Below are 15756 nucleotides of genomic sequence, written 5' to 3'. Positions count from 1 at the left end.
CGCACCGCACCCGCCGGACGGTGCGATGATCAACGATGCTTCGATGCTTTCCGCTTTCCTATCACCGTCCGTACCCCGCGCGAGCGTTTCATTCACGAAACGATCAACAATAAGAATCTATCCGGAGGTGCGTGACGAATTGAGCATTTTACGATTGCTTTCGCTGCCTTTCTTGTCACTGCGCTGGTACGACTATGCTGTTAGTAGCTTTAGCTTTTGAGGGTAGGGAAAATGCACCACTTTGTAACTACCGAAACTACACAGATTCTTTAGCACAGCACATTATGTACACATAAACATGGTGAACCGTGATGAAAACACTCAATCGCTCACCGTGCGGTTTCCAACATTCTTTTAAGCACACAACACTTTCCGCCCGATGGCGGCCAGTTTCCGATCGGGCAGCTTTTCCAAACTGATTCTACCAAACGCTACCAAAGTTCGATTCGATATCGGATTTTATTTTTCATGGGATGAAACGGTCCATCCGCGGGACGGCCGAAATTCCGACTACAAGTCGTCGTAATAGTGTTGTGCCAACTAGTGTTGGCAGAATCGGGATTCGATCCCTAGAGGGATTCCAATGATTCGAATCCCATTTGACGGATTCTAAAGATTCGATTAGGATTTGAATCAGATTTGATTGGTTTGCGACTCGATTTGATTCGATTCTGACTTGTTCCTAAACTGTTTGAATCGACTCACAATGATTTGAGTCAAATTAGTCACATAACTATAGTTATGCAGTTAGTATTTTCATAGAAGAAAGAGCTGCAAAAACATTTTTTTCAGGCGGCATCTTGGGAATCACCTGCGGTATACATCACCTTGGTTTTGTCCACCAATCTGTTGACAATTGTCCAAATTGAATCTCATATGCTACCGCACCATATTTTTAATCAAACATATTTTCTTGTTCAATCACTTGCCGGTCAAAAAACGATATAAACTGCTTTTATCAAAACGATTAGAAAAACTTTGTATCTTTTCTCAACTGCCTCCTTTCATAATTCCTTTCGTGTTTATAATTCATAGTTAACTACTGGTACTCAGAGTCGTTGCTGTCAATCGGTGTTTTGTTTTCATTCGACCATTCGCACAGATGATGCTGTTTGCTTGTGCTTTATAAATAGAACGCAATAAAACAACTGTGATTCGTGGTGTCTCCGAGAGTTTAGGGAAACCCGTCAGCAGATTCACCTCGCCGCGGAATCGTCTGTGTAAAGCGCGTGCCGGGAATGAGAAATCTGGCAAATGGTTTAAAAATAGGCTAGTTCGGCTGCATTGCTCGCGGGGTAAAATAGGCCAGAGTGGCGTTCGCAGAGTGCTTAGTGCAAAACTTTTACTTTCTTCCAGTCGTCCAACGATTGTCTAGTTTGAGACGTTTTCTAGTACAGGAAAGTAGTTCGATATACGATCGAAATGCAAAGACCTTTCGAGGATCCACCGGTTATCGGCGATTGGTGCCGGGAGAAGCGACTCGGAAATGGTGGCTTTGGAGTGGTGACCCTTTGGAGAAATAAACAAACGGAACAAACCGTGGGTATGTGTTGGTCGGGCCCTCAGAACATGCACCCCGTGATGAATCACCTTTCAATTCAACACTGATCTTTATTTTCTTCTCCCTGCAGCGATAAAGAAATTCCACATTCTTCAAGATAACAGTGAAATCACCGATAAGCACTGCGAGCGATGGCGCAACGAGGTGAAGCTGATGACCGAAAAAGTGCAGAATGACAACATCGTACGCACTGTGGCCGTCCAGCCGGAAGCCTTTGTTCGGGAGCTGATGCGTAGCTCGGCCAGCGGGCTGCCGATCCTGTGCATGGAGTACTGCGAGGGGGGTGACCTGCGGCGTGTGCTAAACCGTGTCGAGAACTGTTCCGGTTTGCGCGAGCAGGACGTTCGAGATGTGCTACGCTCGCTGCGTAATGCTATCGCATATTTGCACAGTCTAAAAATAACCCACCGGGACATTAAACCGGAAAATCTGGTGCTAAAGCAGCAGGGTGATCGGTTTGTTTATAAGGTAACGTTTTTTTTTCCAGTGTCCTTGTGAGATTAGGTTCATTTTAGCTACATTTTCAACCTCTCCCACTCATTAGCTCACCGATCTGGGTTATGCCAAAGCGCTCGACAAGCAAAGTCTTAATGCCAGCCTGGTCGGAACAGTGGAGTACATCGCACCGGATCTCATCTACTGCGATCGGTACAACTGTTCTGTCGATTACTGGTCGATGGGTGTGATCGGGTTCGAAATAGTGACCGGAGTGCGTCCATTTATCCCCCATTCGCCCATTACCAAGTGGATGCTGCATGTACAGCAGAAGAAACCGGCCGACATTGCGATCACCGAGGATAACCGGGATAACTACACTTATCACACGGAACTTTTTGCGGAAAATCACATCTCAGAGTCTCTAAGGCGGCAGCTCGAACGTTGGCTCACGCTGGCACTTGAGTGGAACCCGAAACAGCGCGGTTATGCTCCGGCAGCAGCGGATGACCCCACGGTCGGTGCGACAGCGTCACTGAAAACGGTCAAATTTGCGGAGGACAAACAAAGGAACGGCAGCAACTCGACGCCACCTTCGATGGTGTTGAAAATTTTCTCCCTACTCGATCAAATACTGGAAAAACGATATCTAACGCTCTTCTCGTTGTACGATTGTCGGTGGATATCGCTCGAGGTAACGCCGGAAACCGATATGGCGCAGGTTCGCGAGGAAGTCTCACTCGTTACGGGCATCCCAACGGAGGAGGTTGAATTTATCCTTCCCCTCGAGCAGAAACAGTCCCGCGTGGAGCCCAACACACGCCCGATCGATCTGTACTTACCGGAGTTTTACGGTAAACCGATGGTGTTCGTGATGCACCGGGGATACCGGGGTAGCATTGTGCAGCGTGATCTCAAACCGCGTATACCGAAGAGTATTACGGATGTGTTTCAAAACATCAAGCTTAAGTTGAAGCCGCACATGTTGCGGCAGTTTATCGCAAACTCGTACTATTTCATTGCGAACGAGCAACGACTCTACCTTTTGCTCGTTGATGGTATCCGGAACTATGGGTTGATTCTGAACGACGGCATTGCCAGACGGAAGGACGAAATCGGTCGGATGAACAAGGTCGTGTATGGAATACTGGGCGGTGTGGAATACCATAAACTAACGGTAGCACACGCTCGAGATGCATTAAATGTTGGAAAGGTAAGGCAGGCATGGCCTCTGTCATAAAAGGAATTAATACATAATTTGTTTCCTGTTTTACAGCAAATTTCCCCGGCAATGTTTGATTCCTCCTGCCAACAGTGGGAAGAACGGTCCACCCGCATCGAAACAAACGTACGCAAACTGGCCGAAATGGCGGACAAGATTAGCAAGCGGTACGATTCGGTGTTGAAGCGAAGCCGAGACTCGCTTCGGCACAAGCTGCTGTTGGCGGAGATGGAACAGCAGGACCATTTCGGGTTGAAAGGTGTTGAGGGACGCTACGAACAAACGCGGGCACGCATTTTGGAGAAGATTACCACCGAAAAATCACACATGGACATGTCGCAGGCGGTGTACGAGTGTTTGAAACGTCGTGATGTTCTGCTCCGTGATCCTTCATTCCACGAGTTGCAACAGTAAGTCTCTAACGATTGTTGTTCCATTCGTAGATTCCAAAACTCATTGTCTCCCTTGTGTACAGGCAACTGCTCGACATTCGCACCGAGATGCAGGAGATCGAAAAGGTGCTCGAGAAGGTGGTGGAGTTGACGGAAAAGTACAAACGGGAGCTGGCACGGGTAACACTGGAGCATCAGGATGAAGTTTGGAAACTGTTGGATGAAAGTCACGCTTCGCGACGGGTCAACAACGGCACGTCGAATGGGGCACTGTTGAACGGAACGAATGGTTCCGTGGTGCCCGACCTCGACCAAATGATGCGCTCGGTGAGCATGGACAAGGATGGAGGCAATAAACACGGCCGACCCAAATTTCTAGTCGGTGGTCCGATGACCCCGTTACAGTCGACCCTCAGTGGTGGCGGGTCCGTCGATGAGAATCTCTTGTGCTTCGGCGAAGGTCCCAACGTGGAGGATTTAATCGCTGCTAATGAGACTTTGATTATAACGTAAGTTAGTGGATAAATTTATTTAGGATACTTAATCATTTTTTTTAAATGTTGCAGGACAAACGATTTGTTGAGTGATAGTTTTACGATGTTCAAGTAGAACGGAATCATCGATTACATCCCAGTAGTCCACTCCACTCATCCCGATCACTACGTTTAGAGATTTTTCTTTGCACTTCGAAGGAGTGCTACCGATGCAGAAAGTATGTAAGAGAGTTATTCAAGTGAATTTCTTCCTCCCACAAGAGAAATGTGCCTAAAAAGCTGCGTAACGGAATGGTGCTACGAGTTCTACTCGTTTGATGGAACTTGGAAAGTTGTTGCATGTATTGTTGCGATTGGATAGTTTTATTGTGATCCTATTTGTTACTCTTCTGCGCACAAAATAATAAAGTGATATTTTTAGGAATAAAACAACTGCATTGTGTTGTATTTACAGGTTTATGGCAGCACCTTTCGATCGTTGCTTTTCTCGCTGAACCATGTTATAAGTGACTAGTAACCCAGTAAAAACTATTTTTCATCCTTTCCCCAAGTCGATAGGTACTGCATGAGATCGGTAAGCCCTTCGAACTCCGTACGACTTTTTGGTGGATCATTCTTCGGCACTCTTGGGAACACTCTACCCACTGATTCACGAAATTCCTTCATCTGTGGAATCGTGTTATACAGGTTATTAAAGCATTTTCAGAGATTATTTATGGCAGAGTTACTTACGTCCTTTGCACCGCTCAGCTTCCAAATGCCGAAACAGATCGTTCCCGTGCCGAGTATGGCGTACAGTGTGCCCCAGCCGAGTGCCCGCAGTGCCAAGCTGGTACCGGCTTCGTGCAGGGCTATGCTTCCGTGAAGTCCTTTGTCGAAGTATTTAGGATCAGATTTTTTCGCGGACATGATTGCTTTACTGAATCCGGCAATCGCCGACGTTGCACCGACTGTTGCTAAAAATGCTCCCGCTGGAAGAGAAGGTTACTTTGATTGTTAGCATAGTTCCTTTTCGTCGTTGGGTTCTATTCTATTACCTCGATAGCGAAATTTCCTTTCGTCCTCGGATAGCTCCATTGTAGGAGCTAATCTATTTTCTTGTTCCACTGCTGTTGATCCCATCGTAGAATTCTGATGAAGTATCACAGAATCTACAGAATATCAGCTAAATTTATGTAAGATTCATACGAAATGAGAATCAAAACAAAAATGCGGATTACCTTGTTGCATGAACCGAACACTGTGTCCTGTAGTGGCGCTGCAGTGCACGATGCGGAACAATTTCAAGCAACATTTCATCAGCCAACAAACTGAAATAATTCAGTATTCCGTATTTAAAATATTAAATTAATACAGTTTACAAAATAATAAGTTGCAGTTGATTATTATGAATATTAACTAATATATTATTCATGTTCAAATAATTAAAATAAATTATAAATCTAAGGCTCAAGATTTTCCTACAGGGATAGTCGATTCATCTTATACGTTAATCCACAATTTAAAAAAAAATGTGCCAAAAGAACATTCAATACTTGTAAAATATTATAAAAACTCAAACATACTCTATTTTGCGTTTCATTACAAACTTATGCGAGGGTTTGACATAGTAAAGAAAGTTGCATTTGCACATTTATAATTTTCTTAGAGTTGCAAATGATTTTTTCGGTTTGTTTTGTGCTTCCTTTGCAATAGAAAGAAAGTTTTGCATTTGAAAAGGGTAAATTTCAATTACAAATTAGCAAAAGAAATGACTGGAAAAGTTTATCTTATGCAGAATTTAAAAACATTGATAACCATCCATTCACATGGTTTTTCCTAACAAACTGCCTGCGTGCTAACAATTGTTAAAATAGAGGGTTCAATCCAATTTTCAATTATACACTCTCTTAATACATGTTTCATTGCTCGACTATAAAATACAACGAACCACTTTCCATTGTGGAGTAAAACAGCATTGATTGCATCTTAAATGAAATTGTTCAATGACCAGAAATCGAACACAAAAGATGGAGCCCTTCGGCATCGGAAAGCGGCATCATTGGATTTACGAGATAATACGTAAGAAAATGAGAAAAGAAACAAGGACGACACTCGGCAAGCGGGAAGTATTGAGCGGTTACGAGAAAGAAATTCGTGCAAACAATTGCTACCCGCCAGCAGTAAAAGAAAGAATGAACGAAGGATATCGCATCCGGCAAGAGAAGGATGGTGGAAAAAGGATCGCACAATAAAAAAAAAGAAACGAAAGCAAAAAGCTCCCCCCTTTCAAGAAGAAATTAAAAATGGACCGTGGCGTACAATTGGCAGCGCGGACAGTGGCACTTATTTATGGACGCCATTTTGAGGCCGTTCTCAAAGAAATCTGCAAACCCGTCTCGTGGAGCCGAAGGGTTGCGAATGCGCCGCAAAAGGGGAGGATTGGGATGGAGTTGCGGTCACACACAGGGGGCCACCTCTGGTTATGTGTATGCGACCGGACACAGTCGAACAGTGAAGGTAGGAGAGGGGGAAGCCAAAGGGTAGATGACTTCACCGCATCCGTCTTCAAGTGGTCGTTCGTCCCTTTTCGTTCCATGCTCGCGCCGGAGTTTGTCTCAAGGAGGTGATTTCTTTTGGTTTGTTCGAGAAGCTGTGTGCGGGTATTTTTTTTCTTTTCGTTTTCCTTGCAAGCGGTTCGTTTTATCTTTCGGATTCGTTTTGCGAAATCGGTTAGGAAAAAAAAGAGAACAAGGGCAAAACAAAAAAAAAAAAAGGGTTGCCAATAATAGTGGGAACCAATCGGGGAGCGACCGAAACGTTCGATTGTCGAACCGAGGGAAACCGTTTTCTTTTCTTTTGCGGGAAAAACTATGTACTGCTCTCCGGAGGAATTTGTGTTCCCTCCTGCTCCTGCCCTATCTTCCCAACTTTTCGATTGAATCACGTGTGACTCCACGTAAGTGTGTTTGTAGGCATGAAAGAGAGAGGGAGAGGGAGAAATAAATTGTCCAATGTGGAATCAAATGGAAACATATCGGTGTTCCTGTGCTCGTTTTTATTTCATTTCTGATCTTTTATTGATTCTAGTTGCGATGCAGTTGTAGGAAAAGTGCATCAAAGCGAGGTCTACGAAGGGTCAGCTCGTTGTCCTTTCTTGACACAAGTTCAATCGCTGCTTGTTAGAAGCGAGATAAATTCAATTTTAATACATTCGTTTGAAGATTCATAACATTTAAACCAGTGGTAACCTGACGTAGTTTTATTTCAGTAACACTTTTTTTTATAGGAGATAGTTTTGATGAGGCCTTTAGTAAATGAAAAAGAAAAAAAGAACATTACAGCACAATTTAAATTAGAGTCCGAAGTTTTGTCCGAACGTTTACGACACGCGCACATTATTATTGACATAGTTGCGCCCAGCTGTTGGGAGCAGAAATTAAATTATAAAAATCATAAACCGGGCACTTACAAAGTGTAGACTGCGCACATAAAACCGAACCAACCTAGTCGTAAGCGATAAGCATCAAAAATGGACCATAAAAAGCACATTGAAATAAAAACCAACAACAGCAGCTACGCCCTTCATCTCGTTCTGGCGCTGCCGTGTTGTGTTGTTGTGGAAAATACAAATAAAAGCCAACGATAATACGAAAATGACTCCTGGATCGGGCGGGAAGAAATTATTACAACCGTGCCCTTTTATCTCCCGGACCATCATCGTTTTCATTGCCTTCGAAGTAGTTTGCTCCAAAGTTCACCACGCCTGGACATTGGTCTTTTGTTGAAGACTCCCTCCCCCGGACTTTTCCTTGTATTTCCACCCGCTTCTCTCGGGGGGGAGACTTCTTTTTCTTCACTCCCGTGACATACCTCACGGACTTTGCCATTTCTTTTCCTTTGTCGGGCGGTTTCTTTACATTTGACCATGTTTTTTCTGGGGGCAATTTCTCGCGTTGTACCTCCTTTGTTTGGTTCCTTGGAGTTTCTTTTTTTTTTTAATTAAAACTCTCCACCAACATCAACCAAACGGAGGGGTGGGAAGGATTTTGGCGTGCGTATTCCTTGCCGCTGTGACCCTCGACCCGATGAGGTAACATCGGAAGGCGTCGGAATAATAAAACAGATGGATGGAACCGTTTAAAAATCGATAAACTTCCTTTTTGCTCCCCGCTGTCCATTTTTCCCGACGGTCGTTGGTTGGATCATTGCTTGGCGTTTCCTTTTGCCGTCGTCCCTATCGGTCGACCTCGTTCTTCCTCCTTGATTCCTGACGATGAAGAGTTCAACAACGGGCAACGCAACAAGGGAGACCGTCGGAAGGGGGAGGTGGCAGGCTTTAGAACCTTCGTCTTACAACCGCTTAATTTGCATTTAATTTCATTCCATCGAACGGTGGCTCCATCCTCGAGTCGCTCCCAGTCCAGCCCGGCTTGAGTCCTGGCTTCCTCCCATTCTAATGCGTCTTTTTTGACGAGGACGATGACATACCTATGATGAAGTGTCGGGTTCGCCCATCATTCGAATGATGACGAACGTTTGGCATGGCGCCATCAACACCACTCCAGGGGAGTGGGGCATTGCAATGTCACTCGGCATTGTTTTATGTAAATGATGACTGGAGGGGGTTTATTGGTGGGCAGGGGAGGGGGACAGGGACGTAACACACCGAGAGTTATGGAGTCGATTGTGTGAAAATTGCATTCATGCTGGTCGACTGAACTTAATTTCATCCATCATATATTGCGGAAGCTGTCAACCGGATCGACCGGATGACGGATGGATGGCTGAATGCCGCATGTCAATTTCGTGTCGAAGAGGGATTGCAATTTAATTGTTTCCCGTTTCCAGGAATTTGCATTACTTTGTTGTGAGTGTTTCCAGCAACAGAATTCGATAGAGTCCACTTCATAGTTTTGTTGTAGAATTCGTTGTAAATCTTTCTCCAAATTCTTATACGTTTGTACTAGAAGAAGTTCAGAACAACACAAGGAAAAAAATTGTACATAGAAGAATGCCAGTAAATTAAACCATAACAGTTTTAGAATTCATTCCTTTCGCATGCTGCACGTCGGACATACTTTCGTCGTTCGATCGAGTGGTCGATTATTAATTTCGGACAAATTTGCTCCGACGGGATGTTGGTTCGGTATCGAACTGCTGCTGGTTGGATTCATTCATTCGCAAAACCTTCGAACCGGTATCCCATCCTTCCTCACAAGCTGGGAGGACTTTTCAGTGCGTGCGTGCGTGTGTAGGTTTTGCTGCGATTTTTCCCTGTTTTTTCTTTCTCCCTCTCTCTCCCACACACTTTCCTGCTATCGGTGTGCGTTTGCAACCTACTCGAAAAACCAGAGGGCTTCAGAAAACCCGTTCGAGTTCCGGGCTGGAATGTGAGAGAAAATCATTCATACTTCACCTGCACGCCCTTTTTCCCTGCTTTTGGGACGCACGACCGGTCTGATCCACGCGAGGGTTTGCGGCACCTCACCGCTGCCTGTTCCCGGAAAGCTGACGCTGGCAGTTCGCATCTCGCAATCGACCAACTGTTGACGACCGGTAACGATCCGGTTGGTAGTGTTTTTTGTCCGCCTCTTTTCGGGCCCCGGTTTCGGCGGTATGGTATGGTTACTGCATCCCCCAGCGCCAGCCGGGGCGGGCCAGGGGCCCAACGAGGTTGATGATGATGACGATGCCACCGTGCATTCCCAAAAATCTCCCGTGTACAGGCCTCGTCCGCTTCGAGCGGGGATGTCGATTGAGCCCCATCGGGTTGTGTGATCCTTTTGTCCGCCGGCTGCTGTTGCCGGTAACCTGTTGCAAATGTTTTCAATTGCAAAAACTTTGATGCCTCTTCGGTAAACAGAATCGGGGAGTGTGGAGTTTCGGTGGTTTTTTTTCATTTTGAAACGATTGGAAAGAGTGGAGGCTTTATGATATGTTAATTTTGATAAATTATCGGTTTTGGTGTTTCTTATATCATTTAATAATAGCTTATCGCTGTGAAAACTTGTGAGAAATTGCAACATATGTGGTCCAGTTTATTCATGGTTGTCCGTACGAATAATTTTGAAGCATTAACACAAGCAAAATTGTTCTACGTTCAACATTTTTTAATTTTATATTTACGTATCAGATTCAGAAAATATACCCGAGAATAAATGTAGCAGTACTTTATTATTGTCATAACATTTTTTATTATGTTGCTTTCTAAAATGTCAAGGCAAATATTATCCTTGCAGTTGACTGATTTTCCATTCAATACATGACCATAAATCCCAATAATTTGATGAAAAGTTGTGATGCATTATGTTGTTTCGCTCGTAAAGCTTCGATGTTATAACTGATGTTGCAACTGCACCAAATGAAATTGGCCAAAACCGTATAGTAGCCAACGCTGCCTCGCAACCGAACGTTCTTCAACCGTTCAAACCGGTTGATGTGCGCTGCACTGCGGTACCGTTTCATAGACCTTCACGCGTAGAAACCCCGGGGATATCAACCGGTTCGTGTAGCCAATCGCAGCGTTCCATTCTTGTGCGTTTTCCACGGGAAAAAGATCGCAGGAAGCATGGAAAAATCGGTTTTGTGAGTCACAAACTTATCTACTTCAGGTATCGCCAAACAGTTCACCTTCGTACAGTATTTTCCTTCCGACGAAGGAGGCGGTGCCAAAGGGGTGACCATTCGCCGTTTCTTTCTCACTGATTGTTTGCGGTCCTTTTCTGGCACCAAGGGGTAAGTAACAACGAATCAGATACCATTAAAAACGCCTTTTACAGGGTGACTGGTAACGTAAATCTTAGATCTTTTACAGGGTGGTTGATGAGATGCAAAAGGGTGTAAAAAATGTAAACAAGAGAGTGGTAGAGATGTATTTTATTTTAATCAAAGTTATCACTGTGTCCTCTCAGAAAATTGTTTAATTAAATTTTACTGCTTTTTAGAGACACTTTAAATTTATTTAGATTAGTTATCATAAAAATTAATGTTTACCACAATTGTTTCGAGGGTTGAAACTCCCTCGGATCTGGGCAGGATCACGGAAGGATGCAACTCCAGCGAAGGCCAGCACACCCAGCAGAAGGACTGAAACCGAGCCGAGCCCCAGGACTTACCGGCCATGTTGGGTGCCCAGTGTCCTCGTTCCCCATGCAGCGATTGGGTCGTCGAGTGGAGGGAAACAAAAGCCAACAAGCGATACCCAGAGCTGTCCCGCTTCCTCCACCCGTGCGGGACAGCAAACGCAAGGCAACACAACAAAGGCAGGAAAACCGGTTTTTCATTCTCCCTCCTCGTGCCCTGCCTTCGCAGAGGAGTACGCAGACGCGATGCGCGCGGCGGGACCTTCTCGAGCTCGCAGTGTGGAACGAAGCGTTCGCCCGTCAGTTGATGTTTCGGTTTGAACAACGTGCGATGCACACCACGCGACAGACCACGGCGTGTGTTTTCCCCAAGAACGGCGCAAGAGGCAACAGCATCCGTTGGCCAGCTGACGGGAAGTGCGAGTGCGTAACCGTTTGTTGACGAGGTTGTGAAGGCCCGCGTTGAAAGGTGCAAAGCCCGCGTGTTTTCGGGCTCTGTTCAGTGACGTTTGTATTTGGAGTGATTTTTCCCATCCTCCCACCCCCCCGTTCGAAACGCCAAACAACGGCTTTCTGTCTGGCCGCGAACAAAAAAGGAAAAACGGCGGGACGTGCGAACGTATGTGTGTGTGGTGTGTGTGTTGTTGGCGTTTGTTTTGCCGAGGATTCTGTGATATCGATCCGGGTGGAAAAGTGTGCCGCGAGTTTTGTGTGTAGACCAGCCCCATTTTCCGGTGATAATGGACAGCTGAAAATTGAGAGCACGAAAAAAAAGAAATAGAAAAAGGAGGAAATAAGCGTTCGGTGCCGTCAGTTTGTGGGTGTGTTGCAAAACAGGAAGTGTGTCCTTCGAAAGAGCATTCGACGGTTTTCCGAGTGGGTGGCACGTGTTTTGCCGAATCCGACGATGCGTAACAGAGGGAAGCACTTTGAAAAGAAAACGAAAAACGCCGCTTCGTTGTGCTTTTGTGTTTGAGCGTGTGTAGGTGTTTAGGGAACGAAAGGATTAACAAGCAACAAAACAAACATCCCCACCACAACCAGAGAAGCCCTTCACGAAACGAGCAAGGAAGAGGTAAATCCGGACGGAATCGATCGATCAAACGGTGGCATCGTTGGTTTTGTGAGCGAATTCACAAGCGGCAAGCGACGAAGCTAGCATACGTAAGTGGGTTTGACATTTCCATTGCCTCTATTCGACAGGCCCGGTACCATTTTCCAAACGCAGTGCTTTCGGTAGCTTTGCTAGTTTTATTATCATTTCGAACGGAGATGGAAAAAGCTATGTGCTTCCGTTTTTTCCCGCCAAATGCCAAAGTAAGCTGTTTGTTATCTAGTTTATCACGATGCATTCGCGTTTGACACTAACACTTCAAGCCCCATGGGGTGGGGGGAGACTACAGGACATTCTTCGCCGCAACCGGCTCGAGGGGGTGAGATTTTTCACCGGATTCCACCGCCCCATACTCGACGCGCGGGCCCCATCGTATTTGGGGATGACCTTTTTCGGGGTGGGTGGGATTTTTCAAAGCCCCATCCTCGGGTCTTCTCTGCTTCCCCTCCCTGGCCCATCCACACCGGTGAAGCGCATTTTCCGCGACGACTGCCACGGTGGAAAGCTATGCGAAGCGCGCGGCTATGCGACGCTCGACGGAAATGTGCCAGACTATTTCGGTCATCCGATGCTGGCTGCTGACCGCGCAACCTCATCCGATTTGAATGGGAGGTGGGTGTTGGTTTGAGTAATGTTTCACGAAAGCACACTGCGGCAAATTTGCTTCATTCGACATTTCACTCATCTCATAGTTTGAAGGAATCATTTGATGTATTTATTAGCAGAGTTATTTAGTTTGTGGTATATTTGACAAGAGGTTTACTGAAACTGCTTTAATTTGCTTGCTTAATTTAAACCAAATGAAACTAAGCTTTTGAGAATCAAAATCATCCCAAACGAGTTTAAATGCCTTTTTGTCTATCAAACACACGAAAAGAAAACTTCCGCTTCAATCGATGTGTGTTAAGGTTCTCTCTTTTCCCTCACTAAACCAGCCCTCGGGCAACGAGGGCTTTTCCTTGCCAACTTCATTCACCCCCGCCGATTCGCCATTGCTTCGAGGTTGCGTGCTCGTGGCTCACTTACGCCTGGTTTGCCACCGGTATCCATTACAATGGAGCTATGTGCGAAATATAACGCTTCCAGCGAACCGTTGCCGACCGTCTACTAAAGGATATTCGGTTTGCAAAACGAAGACGATGGGGTTTTCTTTAGCGTAAAAGGATCGGCAAAGTGCAACGTAGATGCGCACCACATGCACCTGACTGTTAAGGCTCAAAGGTGGGTTCGTTTGGTGGCATTTTGATGAACGATTGCGTTCCCGCCCTGACATAAGTCAACATTTTGATCGTAAAAATCACTCACCCACTCACGGTTTTGTGGTCACAAATATGCTGCAAACTGCAATGCCGGAAAATGCATTGCCGGTTTTGCGGGTGAGCCATACCGATTTCGCTTCACATTTGTGCCTTTTCAGCTCGTTGTGTGTGGATTTGCTGCAAGGAATGCATACGCTCACGCTTTCCGATGGGCATATAAATAACTTCATAGTGGAGCCGAGTAAACACTGCTTTGCTGTCATGTTTCGTCGTGTGGTTCATTTAAAGCACGCTCAAGGTATCATCATATCCCCATACCATAAACCACACCGCCAGTAAGGGTTTCGTTTTCTCTCCTTTAAAATGAAACCACCCAAAAGGCCACACTTTACCTTCGGATGTTTCAGTTTCCTTACGACTGAACGTCTTGAGCTGAACGTCCACTTTTTCTTCCTATTTGCATGCCCTTAAATCGCAACCAACATTGGTGGATCATCGCTAGCGATTGCGATGCAGTTTGCGGTCTATGTATCTTGTAATGGAGCCCATGGGCTTCCAGCCTCTAGCTCCAACGATCGGAGATCCATTCCTGGCGGTCACCGCACCGTATAATGAGTACATGTTAATGAGCACTGTTTTAGATTCCACACCTGTTCGAGGCCTGCGCGTACGTCAATACGAGCTTTCCTTTCCATATGTATATGTACGTACGTGTACGTTTGTATGCACGGGAGGAAAAATCATGCGCACTGTGGCCACCCTTCTGTGGAGGGAGCCGACCATTTTCTTCCATCTCGGTACCTCAAACCCGTTCTTGTGCGAGCGATGAAGATGTGTGTGCATCTCCGCTTGTTTCGCTTCATAATTTGGTCTTAACAAACAGAAGGAATACGGTACAAGCAAGTCATTCTTATTTGAATGCTATTCGGAAAAGTTAAACGAACGTTCAACGTTCCCTTTTTTCCAGCATTATCTCTTCATCAAACCCATAACGACGGGAAATGGTTGAAAAAATGGGAAACCGTAAGTGGTGAAAATAAAAATCACTCCCAAGGCTTGCTGTGCTCCCAAATTTTCCAACCTCCCCCGCCCTCCAGGAAGTCTTCTTTTAGTGCCTGTGACCAGCGTCGCATACTAATTACACACTTTTCCCTTAATTTTCCCGGTTGCCAACGGTTTCTGGCTCGTGCTGGTGCTCTTCGAGCTCGTGGAAACCCTATTCACTACTTTCTTATACTAGCACGCACCAAGCTCCTTTTCGATGGTGCCTTCTTGCATTTTCGTTGAGGGTAAATCTTTACGCGAAGGAAGATTCCGATTCGAGGAAACCAGAGTGCGTTACGGACCCACAAGACAGTTTTACCAAGCGATAGCAGGCCACCGAAGCACCTTTACTCCGAAGGTGACCTGCTGTCGCAGCAAGGATGGAGATCTGGTCAGCAACCAGCCAGAGGTCCTCTCGCGGTGGGCTCAGTACTTCGATGAATTACTAAATGATCAGTTTAACGAGCAGCTGGAGGCTCCACCAGCAGATGAAATCATGCTTCAGCCACCTAGCATTGAAGAAACACGAAAGGCTATCCGTCGCCTCAAGAACAACAAGTCGCCTGGCACGGACGGAATAACAGCCGAACTGATCAAAAACGGAGGCGCAAATCTAGAGAACGAAATTCATCGACTGATATCTGAGATATGGGATAGCGAATCGATGCCTTGTGATTGGAATCTTGGTATCATCTACCCCATATACAAAAAGGGAGATAAGTTAGACTGCAGTAACTACAGGGGTATTACGGTGTTGAATACCGCCTACAAAATATTCTCCCTCGTTCTTCAAGAACGACTTGACCCATACGCTGAAGAGATAGTAGGAAACTATCAGAGGGGATTCCGAAGAGGGAGATCAACCACTGATCAGATCTTCACCATGCGGCAAGTCTTGGAGAAGATGGCAGAGTACCAACAAAACACTTTCCATCTCTTCATTGACTTTAAAGCCGCATATGACAGCATAGCCAGGGTAAAACTGTATCAAGCCATGAGCTCATTTGGAATCCCGGCTAAATTAATCAGACTTGTAAGAATGACCATGACCAACGTCACTTGTCAGGTGAAGGTGGATGGAAAACTCTCAAGTTCCTTTGCTACCACCAAGGGACTGCGCCAAGGGGATGGGCTTGCCTGCATACTCTTCAACCTAGCGCTAGAGAGGGCC

At 45.7% G+C, this 15756-nt stretch overlaps 2 protein-coding genes across 2 annotated transcripts; one reads left to right on the top strand and one right to left on the bottom strand.

Annotated features, from left to right (window-relative positions):
* Positions 1-1142: 1142 nt before the first annotated feature.
* Positions 1143-4530, top strand: LOC131283068 (inhibitor of nuclear factor kappa-B kinase subunit beta). The gene is made up of 6 exons (XM_058312632.1): positions 1143-1543; positions 1632-2029; positions 2106-3209; positions 3273-3628; positions 3694-4119; positions 4177-4530. Exons 1-6 carry the CDS (start codon positions 1423-1425, stop codon positions 4217-4219), a joined length of 2448 nt encoding a protein of 815 aa, XP_058168615.1. The 5' UTR covers positions 1143-1422; the 3' UTR covers positions 4220-4530.
* On the bottom strand, positions 4453-5267 carry LOC131283070 (transmembrane protein 242). The gene is made up of 3 exons (XM_058312633.1): positions 5142-5267; positions 4837-5075; positions 4453-4770 (listed from the first exon to the last, which is right to left on the bottom strand). Exons 1-3 carry the CDS (start codon positions 5224-5226, stop codon positions 4633-4635), a joined length of 462 nt encoding a protein of 153 aa, XP_058168616.1. The 5' UTR covers positions 5227-5267; the 3' UTR covers positions 4453-4632.
* Positions 5268-15756: the final 10489 nt, after the last annotated feature.

This window comes from Anopheles ziemanni, chromosome 2 (assembly GCF_943734765.1).
Source record: "Anopheles ziemanni chromosome 2, idAnoZiCoDA_A2_x.2, whole genome shotgun sequence".
Classification (NCBI taxonomy): domain Eukaryota; kingdom Metazoa; phylum Arthropoda; class Insecta; order Diptera; family Culicidae; genus Anopheles; species Anopheles ziemanni.
This window is presented reverse-complemented; position numbering and strand designations above follow the sequence as displayed.

What these genes read in the sequence shown, in the direction of transcription:
- LOC131283068 (XM_058312632.1), top strand. Translation starts at nt 1,423, where the DNA reads ATGCAAAGACCTTTCGAGGATCCACCGGTTATCGGCGATTGGTGCCGG. An exon ending in ATGCATTAAATGTTGGAAAG is followed by an intron (nt 3,210 to 3,272) that starts GTAAGGCAGGCA and finishes CCTGTTTTACAG; the next exon opens with CAAATTTCCCCGGCAATGTT. An exon ending in TCATTCCACGAGTTGCAACA is followed by an intron (nt 3,629 to 3,693) that starts GTAAGTCTCTAA and finishes CCTTGTGTACAG; the next exon opens with GCAACTGCTCGACATTCGCA.
- LOC131283070 (XM_058312633.1), bottom strand. Translation starts at nt 5,226, where the DNA reads ATGGGATCAACAGCAGTGGAACAAGAAAATAGATTAGCTCCTACAATG. An exon ending in AAGGAAATTTCGCTATCGAG is followed by an intron (nt 5,076 to 5,141) that starts GTAATAGAATAG and finishes CTTCTCTTCCAG; the next exon opens with CGGGAGCATTTTTAGCAACA. An exon ending in AGCTGAGCGGTGCAAAGGAC is followed by an intron (nt 4,771 to 4,836) that starts GTAAGTAACTCT and finishes ACGATTCCACAG; the next exon opens with ATGAAGGAATTTCGTGAATC.